The following is a 12,397-nucleotide window of genomic DNA, read 5'->3' as shown; positions in this document are numbered from 1 at the left end:
AAATTATAATACATCCCTTGAACTATTTCTCAAGGTTGTTAAAGGTATTAAAACATACTAGATGCTCTGTACACAGGGACACTAATAATGAGAGGCCTTATCTGATCCCCCATCAAAATAGACCAAGTCTGTACAAAATGCTGGCACAGAAAGTATCTTAGAGGTTGTGACAATTAAGTAGAATGATGGACCTTGGTCCAATCCTACAGGTTGTGAGAGTTAAGTCAAATGGACATTGGGTTGCCCAATAAATTAGCATCCTTCTCTCCCAACTATAGACTTTCCCACACCCCGAGTTCTTGGAGCAGGTAATTATCTTTTCGAGCCTCTTAGCGGCCCCGCTGAGAAATAGGGAAAGGCACAGCTTGGTTGCGGGGGCTCCGCGACGCTCCGCACAGCGCCTGACACTTGGTGCAGGAGCCAGTAGAGGGCGCTGTGGAGGCTTCTATTGCGATTAAGACGGTAGGAGGTGGGGGAAGCTAAGTGGGTCTCTCTCGCGCCTTCCCGCAGCTGAGTGCACGGTGATGGGCATCCCCAGTATCTCCACCAATCTCTCCGGCTTTGGCTGCTTCATGGAGGAACACATCGCAGACCCCTCGGCCTACGGTCAGCGCCCAGGCCCCTGAGGATTCCAGAAGAGGGGCTTGAGAACAGGGGATTGAGACCCCTGGATCCTGGGAAGGAGGAGCATGCACCCTTGGGACCCGGGGGCACCAGGAAATGGGGTGGGCTCTCGGGCCCCTGGGAGAGGAGGGGTCCTGGTGCCACAGAGCCGTGGAGACAATGAAGATCTCCCCAGGACGTTTTCTGAACCCGGGTGCTGGCCTCCACAGGCATCTACATTCTGGACCGGCGGTTCCGCAGCCTGGATGATTCCTGCTCGCAGCTCACCTCCTTCCTCTACAGCTTCTGTCAGCAGAGCCGGCGGCAGCGTATCATCCAGCGGAACCGCACAGAGCGCCTCTCCGACCTTCTGGACTGGAAATACCTAGGCCGGGTAGGACCACCCTTCCTACTCTCTACTGGCAACTCAGCCGCTCCTGTCTCTGGGTCTTTGGTGCAGGGTGGAGGCTCTCCTCCCATTTGTAACAGTTGCTATTTAAGCAATGAACCAGGTTGATCGCAGTGGTGGCTCATGCCTGTAATCCCAGCAGGGAGGATCGTTTGAACTCAGGAGTTAAGAGACCAACTTGGGCCACATAGTGATTTCTACTAAAAATTTTTAAAAAATCAGCCGAGCGTGGTGGTGAGTGACTGTGGTTTCAGCTACCGGGGGAGGCTGAGATGGTAGGGTCGCTTGAGCCTCGGAGGTTGAGCTTTGATCAACCCCGCTACACTCCATCCTGGGTAACAAAGCAAAACCCTGTCTTTTTTTTTTAAGATGAGGCACCATAATGGCCAGACTGGTCTTGAACTCCTGACCTCAGGTGATCCACCCACCTCGGCCTCCCAAAGTGCTAGGATTACAAGCGTGAGCCACTGCGCCCGGCCAAAATCCTGTCTTTTTTTGTTTGTTTGTTTGAGATGGAGTTTCGCTCTTGTTACCCAGGCTGGAGTGCAATGGCGCGATCTCGGCTCACCGCAACCTCCGCTTCCTGGGTTCAGGCAATTCTCCTGCCTCAGCCTCCTGAGTAGCTGGGATTACAGGCACGCGCCACCATGCCCAGCTAATTTTTTGTATTTTTAGTAGAGACGGGGTTTCACCATGTTGACCAGGATGGTCTCGATCTCTTGACCTCGTGATCCACCCGCCTCGGCCTCCCAAAGTGCTGGGATTACCGGCTTGAGCCACCGCGCCCAGCCTCAAAACCCTGTCTTAAAAAAGAAATGTAAAAAGAACACTGATCAGGGGTTCTCATTTGCATAAGGGTGTGGCCAAAGAGGAGCCTGACTTGAGAATTCGGCCCCTATTCCGAGGACTGTGGCTCAGAAACTGTCTATTCACAGCTCCACTTATCTACATAAGGGGGTGGCGCCAGGTGGGTCATTTGCATAGGAGCAGGCTCAACGGTGCCGCAGTGTGCTCATCTGCGTAAAGGGTGTGGCCAGGACTCACCACCCCCATCATCTGCCTGGGGGTGGGGCCTGGGTCTCACGTCCTCTGCCCCATCCCCTCCTTTCCCCTAGTACTACATGTCCGCACGACACATGGCGCTGTCCAAGGCCTTTCCAGAGCACTTCACCTATGAGCCCAACGAGGCGGATGCGGTGAGTGGACCCTGGATTTCCGCTTAACCAGAAGCTAAAGGGCTGGGCTTGGGTGGGATGGGGGTCCCTCCCGGAATGGGAAGGCCTCGAGGTGGCTGGAAGCCTGGGTGGGACTGAGGTCCTCAGCTCACTCTGGTTTGTACCCACATCCCTGTGTGCAGACCCAGGGGTACCGCTACCCACGGCCAGCCTCGGTGCCACCGTCGCCCTCGCTGTCACGACACTCCAGCCCTCACCAAAGCGAGGACGAGGAGGATCCCCGGAACGGGCCGCTGGAGGAAGACGGCGAGCGCTATGATGAGGACGAGGAGGCCGCCAAGGACCGGCGCAACATCCGTGCACCAGAGTGGCCGCGCCGCGCCTCCTGCGCCTCCTCCACCAGCGGGAGCAAGCGTAACTCTGTGGACACGGTCACCTCCAGCTCGCTCAGCACCCCCAGCGAGCCCCTCAGCCCCACCAGCTCTCTGGGCGAGGAGCGCAACTAAGTCCACCCCACCACACTCCCCGCCTGTCCTGCCTCCAGAGAGGATGCAGAAGGGCGCTGCTCCTAACCCCCCGCTCCAGATCCGCACTGGGCGTGGTCCCACAGGCCCCTCACCCAGTCCGCCAAACACTCCAGCCCCTCCAGCTCCACTTTCCAAGTTCCTGCACTCCAGAGTCCACAAAGCCGTGCCTTTCTCTGGTTCCAGAATGCATAAGCCGCGCCCTGGAGTCCCCGGAGCCTGGACTGCTTCCCAGAGGCCAGGAATCTGCCGTTACTCTGCCGTGGTGCCAGAGGTTTTAGGAAACCGGGCATGGTGCTTTCGGGTCTGGGGCTCCTAGGGCCCCCATGTGGCTTGCAAATTCTACAGCATACAGAGCAGCCACCCTCCACCAAGTGCTGGACACCACGTGGTGTCCCTGCTCATGGAGGAATCAAGTCCAGAGCCAGGGTGCTTTCAGAGTTTGAAGGTAACGGAGAGCAGATGGTCCTCCATCTCAACTCCAGAACTTGCGCTCTGGGATGGGTTCATGTTCTAGGCCTCCCTGGCCTGTCTGGAGCTGCCTAGAGGATCCCTCCATCTGGCTCCTGTCATCCTCTACACTTTGGCCCAGCCAGAGGTGGCAAAACCCATTGGCTGCTCATTCTTTCTGGAGGGCACACAGTCTTGGTCCAGATGCCTTCCTACCTTTCTGGCCTTTTCTGGACCAGATCCTACTCCTCCTTTCTAAATCTAAAATCTCCCTCCAGGGAATGTGCCTGCAGGGGACAGAGCTGGCTGTCTGTCCCCCGCCCCCAACCTGGCTTGTTCCCAACTGCTCAGCCCACTGTGAAACCCCTGGGTTCTAGGTCCCGCCTTCTACATCTGGACCCTTCCCACTTTGCTGCATACTGGTCCCTTTCTTATGATCCAGAACTGAGGTCACTGGGTTCCAGAACCCCCACATTTACCTTGAAGCTCTTCCATCCCCAGACTGTGCCCGGCCTGCAGCTTTGGTGAAAGGGAGGAGCTCTCACGTGTGCTGTGCTGTGTCTGCACCGCTTGGCTCTGCAGTTGGGAGGGGAGGGCAGGAGGGGTGTGATTGGAGTGTATCCGGAGATGAGATGAAAAAAATACATCTATATGTAAGAATCCCAGGCGTGATTGGACATGAACACTTGGTGGGCCTGGCTCTGACGTGCCCCCAACCCCACCCTGTCCCTGGTGTGAGCTCATCTTCCTATTCTAGAGATTTGGATTGCTGTTCTAAAATTCCAGTGTCATGTGTGGAAGGTACCTCTGATTGCTTACTTGGGACTTGACTTGCAAGTGACAAAAATTAGGCTTAAGACATCTTTGGGCCGGGTGCAGTGGCTCACGCCTGTCATCACAGCACTTTGGGAGGCTGAGGCGGGTGGATCACGAGGTCAAGAGATCGAGACCATCCTGGTCAACATGGTGAAACCCCGTCTCTACTAAAAATCCAAAAATATTAGCTGGGCATGGCAGTTCGCTCCTGTAGTCCCAGCTACTCGGGAGGCTGACACAGGAGAATCGCCTGAAACTGGGAGGCGGAGGTTACAGTGAGCCGAGATCACACCATGGCACTCCAGCCTGGGCGACAAGAGCAAAACTCTGTCTCAAAAAAAAAGACATAAAGGGGCTGTGTGACTGGGAGGAAGACCTCTAGGCCAGCCATGAGCTTGTGAACCTTGTGTAGCTTTGTGGTTTTTGTTTTTGTTTGTTTAGATTGCCTCTTGCCTTTCTCCCAGGCTGGAGTGCAGTGGTGCAATCTCAGCTCACTGTAACCTCCACTTCCTGGGTTTAAGCGATTCTCCTGCCTCAGTCCTCTGAGTAGCTGGGACTATAGGAGCACACCACTACATCTGGCTAATTTTTGTATTTCTAGTAAAGACGAGGTTTCACCATGTTGGCCAGGTTGGTCTCCCACTCCTCACCTCAGGCGATCCACCCGCCTCCGCCTCCCAAAGTGCTGGGATTACACGTGTGAGCCACCGCTTCTGGCCTGTGTAGCTATTTAAATTAAATGTAGTTCCTTGGTGGCACTAGCCATATGTAGGTGTTCAGTGGCCACATGTGGTTCTTGGCTACCCTATCTGACATCACAGATGGACAGTACTGGCTTAAAGCATGTTTCTAGGATTCTGGTCTGTGTCATCATCCTCTGGATGGTTCTATTTTGGGAAAAGTCTTTTCCCTTTTATTCTGGTCTTCACTAGGCCATGTGTGTGTCTCAGCTAATCACTGCTCAGGCAATTAGAGGGCTGACTCTTTGGATTTACACAGAAGCACTCCTGCCAACCTTCCCCCCCAAGTCACGAATGGTCACCAGTGTGTGATGACAGGAGACGCATGGTCCTGAGCAGGCAAAACAACAGGTGTCCAGAGCCACTTTTGTTTTTGAGACAGTCTTACTCTGTCGCCAGGCTGCAGTGCAGTGGACCGATCTTGGCTCACTGCAACCTCCACCTCCCGGGTTCAAATGATTCTCCTGCCTCAGCCTCCTGAGTAGCTGGGATTACAGGTGCCTGCCACCACAGCCAGCTAATTTTTGTATTTTTAGTATAGGTGGGGTTTTACCGTGTTGGCCAGGCTGGTCTCAAAACTACTGACCTCAAGTGATCTGCCTACCTTGGCCTCCCAAAGTGCTGGGACTACAGGTGTGAACCACCGCAACCCACCACGTCTTTTTTTGACACAGGATCTCCCTCTGTATCCCAGAGTGGAGTGCAGTGGAGCAATCATGGCTCACTGTAGCCTCAACCTCCCAGGCTCAAGTGATCCTCCCGCCTCAGCCTCCCAAGTAGCAGGGACTATAGGTACGTGCCACCACACCTGGTTAAATTTTTTTCTAAAGAATAGGGGTCTCCCTGTGTTGCCGAGGCTGATCTCAAACTCCTGGGCTCAAGTGATCCTCCTGACCAGTACTGGGATTACAGGCTTGAACCACCCTGCCCCAGCCCCAGGGGAAGAGAAGGGGAGAGGTCAGGGCTGACACAGCAGTTTTGCAGCTTGGACTCAGCAGGTGCTTTTTAAAGCCCGTTTTAAGCTTCTTCAGTTCCCATTTGGAGAACCCAGCCGAAAGTTTCACATCCCATTTCTATGCGATGTGAACCCTAAACTCTAAACCCCTTGTCCAACATTTTTTGGGCATCACGTGTTCCTGGCCGCTCAGCTTCACTCGCCAGTTCCTCTCTGTGAGCCTGACATGGGGATTACTGCAGCATGGGCCGTCACCTCCGAGCTTTGGAGCAAAGACCTGAGTGGGCCTCTGGGTTGCCACACAGGTTACATAGCAGCAGCCTGTGTAAAGGGCCTGATAATGCCAACTGCCTCTCAGAATTGAGGCACATTTTTTTTTTGAGACAGTCTCTCTGTTGCCCAGGCTGAAGCGCAGCACCGTGATCTCAGCTTGCTGCAAAGACCTCCGTGAGGCAAGACAAAATTTTCTTTGAGACAGAGTCTCTCTCTGTCGCCCAGGCTGGAGTGTCATGGCATGATCTTGGCTCACTGCCAACCTCTGCCCCCGGGGTTCAAGTGATTCTTGCACCTCAGCCTCCCAAGTAGCTGGGATTACAGGTACCTACCACCTCAATTTTTTTTTTTTTTTTTTTTTTTGGTATTTTTAGCAGAGACAGGGTTTCACCACATTGGCCAGGCTGGTCTTCAACTCCTGGCCTCAGATGATCCACCCACCTTAGCCTCCTAAAGTACTGGGATCACAGGTGTGAGCCACCACATCCGGCCATGGCACACAATATTTAAGAGATTGGCATGCTGCCTGGCCTCACCATCACCCATTAAATAGGGCTGTTTCTGGCTACTGAGACCTAACAGATCTGTTTCCAAGGACCAACCTGAGTCTTAATTCAACTCACTGAATTCTATCTCTACGATCTGGGAGGGACAGTTAACAGCCAGGCAAGCAGAGAACCCTCGGGCTCAACATAACCCACAGATAGCTCTTCTTAGAACCGATAAGAAAACAAGAGATGCGGCCAACGCCTTTTTCGCTGCTATCCCAATCCAGCCAGAAGCTTTATGAGAACAGATCCCACCTCATCTTCTGCACCACCACATCACACACAAAACCACTAGCTGCTTCAAATAGCTTTATTTCCATTTGGTCCAAGGCTTGTAAGCGTAGTTAGAAAGCTGCCTAGTGGCTGGAGGGAGAGGCTTAGGCAGAAGCCCTGTTATTTTGCAAAGGCCCTTCATAAGTGACTGGGCTCAGTAGGCTCTTTAGTCGTGCTTGAGAGTGAGCCTTTCAAAGAGATACTCGCCCAGCCCAGCCTGTGGGCCGGCCAGCCTGCGGAGGTTGGTCAAGTGGTCCCCCATCTTCTTGATGATTTTCACTTCCTCATCTAGGAAGTGACTCTCCAGGAAGTCACAGAGCTGAGAGAGAAGAGGAAGAAATTAGAAACCCAATCCCTGGAAAAGAGGGAGAGCTCCCAGTTGCAGATTGAAATGTGGCAGGTGTGAAATGTGGCTCTGAAGGAAATCTGCCCAAAGGGAGGCAAGGCTTGAGGGTATGGTTGGGTAGCCATGGATGCAAGGGGTACTTACATGGGGGTCCGTGCGGGCAGAACCCAGGGCATGAAGATCCAAAAGAGCCTGGTTCACATTTTTCTCCAGGGCCATGGCAGCTTCCATGGCGTCCAGCGTTTTACCCCACTCATCTTGAGCCGGCTTCTATACAGGAGAGAAAGGGCTCAGAATACACACACCCGGCACAAAGAACCAAAGCGACATTTCCCAAGAGTCGTTGGGGATCACAAGGACATGTGACCCTTGTATTTATCACTCTGCACTCCGTCCTATCTTTTACAACTACACCTATAGAAGACCACGCAGTGGTGTGGACTGCCGCGTCTTGGGGGCACTGCACAACGTGAGACACCATTTCCAGCTGTAAGAGCTCTTACAAAACCGAACTCAATCTCCCAGAAGCCCACGCGACACCTAAGCCCACAAGCCAAGGCGCCTCGCGCGCACGGCCTGCGGGGAGATGTAGTCCATTACCCTCAAGCTAGTTACCTTGATGTCCTGAAAGAGAGCGCGGCCGCCACGCTGGTTTTGCATCTTCAGGAGACGCTCATAGCCCTCGCGCTTCTCCTCGGCCATTTCGCGGAAGAAGTGGCTCACGCCTTCCAGAGCTACATCATCGCGGTCGAAATAGTAGCCCTGCGGGAAGAGATGGAGGGAACAGTGGTTAGCGGGAGGCGAGGCCGGGGGAACTCCGCCCTCTGTTTACCCGATCGGACAAAGAGAGCAGGCGCGTGCGCCGAGGGCCGGAGGTGAGCAGTTGGAGGAAATTAGGGCCAGGGGCGTCCCGGGGACTCACCAGAGAGAGGTAGGTGTAGGAGGCCTGCAGGTACACATTGACCAGGTGGTTGACGGCTGCCTCCACGTCGGTGGAATAATTCTGACGAATCTGGGAGCTCATGGTTGGTCGGCAAAAAGGAGCTAACCACAGAAACGGTGTTAGCAGGTTCCCAGAAGCAGGAGATAACCGAGAAGATGGTCCCGGATGTTGCAACTGGAGGGGAAATTGGAGGGCAGCCGGAGGCTAGAAGAAAGAGTCCCCGGGATCTGTTCCGTCCAAACACTGTTGAAGCAAGACACAGATCCGCGGGACCGCCGAACTGCTATGGGACGTGGCGAGGGCGGCTCCCTTTATAGTGCGCGGGCCCTCGGAGGCGGGGCGCTCGGGGCGGGCGATCGGCCAATCTGCGGTGTCAGGAGGCGGGACCGAAGGCTGTGCCTGACCAATCCGGAGCAGAAAGGAGTCTCAGCCCCCCTACCCGAAGCAAGGGGAAGTCACGCGCCTGTAACCTGAGGCTGTTGTGAAATGGGGGATGGGGGTTGGGGGCCCTGGGGCTGTTTCAGGGAAGTGGAGGGTTTCATGGGCTGGGGAGGGGGTCCCTCTGGGAGCGAGAGTTTTATGGGAGCATTAAGAGCCCTGTGAACTGATAAGCCTGGGGTCCTGGGGGTGTCTCGGGAAAGTCAGTCAGATTCTGGGGTTTCCGAGGGCATGGATTTTTTCTGGAACCTTGAGTCGGGGGAGGGGCACCCCAGAGGTGCAGAGAGGGCCTCTAGTTGCCCTAGGTTTGCGCTGCGAGATAAGGGGGTCTCGGGATCCTTGGGAAGTTTGAAAGGCTGTAGGCGAACCCCTGGGGATTTCTGGGAGACGGAGGGTTGGGGGGACTGTAGCTCTGGGGTTTACGGAGCTGAGAGTTCACGATGCAAAGTCTGTATTTTTTTGGATCCCTCCCAGAAGAGATCTTTAGGTCCTTGGGTTGCTCTGCAGCCTGGAAAGGGCAGTTGTTCTGGAGCCGTGGGGTTCACCCAGTGCAGGAAGCCCGGGAGGAGCATTGTACCAGGTGGGGTGACTTCTGGAACGCTGGACAGCCCTCTGGACCCTCCCAAGATTGGCTGGGCTTTTGGGGATACCTTGGAGCTCTTTCAGGGGCCCAGTGCTTTTCTGGGAGTGGACACGGGGAGGAATGCAATGTCTCTTTCGAGCTTTGCAGTGTCTCTGGGACTGCATTTCCTGGGGGCTATTTTGAAGGCAACCCACAGACTGTGAGAATTCTCCTTGGCCGTAAAACGGTCTCTGAAGTTGCCCCAGTGTCTTGGCTGACATGTGCTCCTTCAGGCCCACCAAGAGAAGCCCTGAGTTGTGGACCGATGCACGAGATATCTGTCGTCCGCTGCTGCGGATTTTTTAAGTGGGCCTGGTCCATGTTGATTTCTGGGAGACAGTTGGCGCAAACCTTGACCCTACTTAAGCGCCCTGATGGAGGAAGCCGGTGCACTGGGCAGGGAGCTGAAGCCACTGGGGTGTCGGGTGTGAGGTCAGGTCCTGCCCTTCCGAGAGCCGCTCCAAGCAGCCCCAGCGGGACAGCCCCTGACCAAGGGGATCTGCAGATGCCCGGCCAGGCCACTATCTGGGGTCCTTGTTGCAGGCAGCGGCTGCTGGGCTGCTGAGTCATGGTGAGCTCAGCGCGGAAAGGGGCTCCGAGGGGGACGCATGGGGGTGGGGCCACTGGCTGACCTCATCCCCTTGGCACTACCCAACTTTTTTGGTGGGACTCTCAGGACTAGGCCTGGCTCAGATCCAAGCCGGGCCCCCTCCCCCAAGGAAGCCAGCTGCGTGCTTTGTCTCTGTGTCTTTTTGGTTCCTGTCCTGTTTTTTTCCCTGGGATCCAGCCTGTGGCCATATTGTCTCCTCGCTCTGGGAGGTGGCTCAGTGTCCACTCATTGACCCTCTGCTCCTCCTTTTCCCAACTTGGGGTCACTGGGGAGAGTCCATGGAGGAGGGGCAGCTGCCCAAAGCACCGGTGTTGACTGTGGAGCCCGAGTTACTCATTCACCAAATATCATACCTCAGCCCAGAGACCTTCAGTCTGCAGAGAGGGGCCTTGGCGCCCATAGGTGGAAGGAGAGGAGGAGCTGAGAGAGGCAGGGTCTGAAGGCCATGGAGACTGTGGGGTGGGAGACAGAGGCCCAGAGAAAGAGACTCAGAGAGAGGGGGACAGAGACCTGGGGCGGGGTGACAGAGAATGGGGGAGGGGAACAGAGACAGAGAGGGGGACAGACCCAGGGAGGGACAGACAGATCCAGAGAGAGGGGAGAGAGACTGGGGGGGGGCAGGGACCCGGGGGGGGGACAGAGACCCAGAGAGATGGGGACAGATGCCGAGAGAGAGGGGGACAGACAGGGGTGGGGACAGAGATGGGGTTGAGGACAGTGACCCAGAGAGAGGGGAGGTACAGAGACCCAGGAGAGGAGGACAGAGACTCAGAGAAGGAAGGGAGAGAGAGACCCAGAGAAGGAAGGGGACAGAGACTCCGAGAGGAGGACAGAGACTGGGGGGGGGGGGACAGTGACCCAGAGAGAGAGGGGGAGGTACAGAGACCCAGGTGAGGGGGACAGAGACTCAGAGAAGGAAGGGGAAAGAGACCCAGAGAGGGGACAGAGATGGGGCGGACAGACACTGGTGGGGACAGAGACCCAGAGAGAGAGGGGGAGGTACAGAGACCCAGGAGAGGAGGACAGAGACTCAGAGAAGGAAGGGAGAGAGAGACCCAGAGAAGGAAGGGGACAGAGACTCCGAGAGGAGGACAGAGACTGGGGGGGGGGGACAGAGACCCAGAGAGAGAGGGGGAGGTACAGAGACCCAGGAGAGGGGGACACAGACTCAGAGAAGAAGGGGACAGAGACCCAGAGAGAGAGGGGGACAGATATGGGGGGGTAAGAGGGATCCAGAGAGAGGGGGCCAAAGGTGGGGTGGGAACAGAGACCCAGAAAGCAAAGACCGAGAGAGAGAAGTGGGGACAGAGACCCAGGGATGGGAGGGGATACAGACCCAGAGGGGGACGACAGAGACCCGTAGCTCTAGATCCCACATCCTCTAACCCTCTCGTCCTCCCTCCGCCTGTGTCTAAGCTCACTGGGCCGCTGAGAGTGCAGCACCTTCTTCCCGCTGTTCTTCTCCAGGGGGCCCCACCCAGCTGTGGGGCCAGACCGGGTTCCTTCTCCTTGGCCCTGCCCTCCAGCCTTTTCGGTTTCCAGCCAGGTCCCTCCCTCTCCGTCCTCAGCCCAGCTCAGGGGGGCCTCTCCAATGGGCCCTCTCCTCCTGGTGTCCTCAACCGGCGAAGTCACCACCGGGCTCCAGAGCCCTCCCTGTTCCTGTAGTCCACCCATCCCTCCTCCCCCACCCCTGTTCTCCAGCTCAGTAAAGGTGCAGCCTCCTGAGGTCCCCTGTGTGGCACTCCAGGCTCTGGTCCCCGGGTGGCTGTGCTGTTCTTCCCCCCACCTACCAGCCTGCTTGGGCCCACCTCCATCTGTGCACAGATCATCCCAGGCTGCAACAGATGTGTCACCAGTCACCCTCCTTTCCCCTCAGGACTGTGGGCCCCTACAGGGCAGGGCCAGAACCAACTCATCCCTGACCCACAGACCTCAGGGCACCCCAGAAAAAGATGACAAGGGAATGGAGAGAGCCCCACGCCCGGGCGGCTGGAACGGGCATCTCTAGGCGAGCAGACGATGGGCCTGGTGTGGGGCGGCAGGTGGGGCCCCCGCAAGGCCTGTTCTCCTGATGCATCGGGGAGCGGGGCAGAGCCCCAGTGACTCAGATGCTGAAGTGTGTCCCGAAGGAGGTTTATTACCCCCTCCAGACCACTCCTCCCCACCCTCCCCAATAATTACAAAAGTAAGAAAAATGCCCACGTCTCCCAATCCCCACCCCTCCCCGAAAAATGCCATAATTTATGGAGGAAAAACAGTCCAAGGCAGCTGGGGGCCTCAGCCCATGTTCTTCCAGATGGTAAGTGAGGCGGTGAGCACTCCAGCCACAAAGATGGTCACTGTCTGCCATGTGGGTGTCCCAAAGTAGGAGAGGAGGCTATCCTGAAGAGAAGGACATCAGCCGCTTCAGTGACTCGGCCAGGGGCAGCCCCTGGGCAAGCACAGGAGGATGAGGGAGGGAGGAGGAGGTCAGAAGGCGGGACTGGGGTCAGGGGACTAAGATGAATGGGCATTAAAGAGGTGGGCTCAGGCCGGGCGTGGTGGCTCACGCCTGTAATCCCAGCACTTTGGGAGGCCGAGGCAGGTGGATCACGAGGTCAAGAGATCAAGACCATCCTGGTCAAAATGGTGAAACCCTGTCTCTACTAAAAATACAAAAAATTAGCTGGGCA

The 12,397-nt window shown here is 56.1% G+C and overlaps 2 protein-coding genes across 4 annotated transcripts in view; one reads left to right on the top strand and one right to left on the bottom strand.

Moving 5' to 3' along the window:
- GYS1 (glycogen synthase 1) overlaps positions 1-3,826 on the top strand; it is a 27,617-nt gene extending 23,791 nt beyond the window's left edge. For 2 of the 3 annotated variants that reach the window (XM_037728481.1, XM_037728480.1), the window contains 4 exons: positions 511-606; positions 834-997; positions 2,128-2,208; positions 2,370-3,814. In XM_037728481.1, the coding sequence (XP_037584409.1) occupies positions 511-606; positions 834-997; positions 2,128-2,208; positions 2,370-2,693 (665 nt within the window). In that variant the 3' untranslated portion in view covers positions 2,694-3,814. Of the gene's footprint in view, positions 1-510; positions 607-833; positions 998-2,127; positions 2,209-2,369 lie in introns of all 3 variants that reach the window. The other variant, XM_017500505.2, reaches the window with a different exon arrangement.
- A 2,960-nt stretch (positions 3,827-6,786) lies between these two features.
- Positions 6,787-8,380, bottom strand: FTL (ferritin light chain). Its single transcript, XM_017500508.2, has 4 exons — positions 8,035-8,380; positions 7,728-7,874; positions 7,257-7,382; positions 6,787-7,085 (listed from the first exon to the last, which is right to left on the bottom strand). Exons 1-4 carry the CDS (start codon positions 8,134-8,136, stop codon positions 6,933-6,935), a joined length of 528 nt encoding a protein of 175 aa, XP_017355997.1. The 5' UTR covers positions 8,137-8,380; the 3' UTR covers positions 6,787-6,932.
- Positions 8,381-12,397: the final 4,017 nt, after the last annotated feature.

Source organism: Cebus imitator, unplaced genomic scaffold (assembly GCF_001604975.1).
Source record: "Cebus imitator isolate Cc_AM_T3 unplaced genomic scaffold, Cebus_imitator-1.0 Scaffold266, whole genome shotgun sequence".
NCBI lineage: Eukaryota > Metazoa > Chordata > Mammalia > Primates > Cebidae > Cebus > Cebus imitator.
This window is presented reverse-complemented; position numbering and strand designations above follow the sequence as displayed.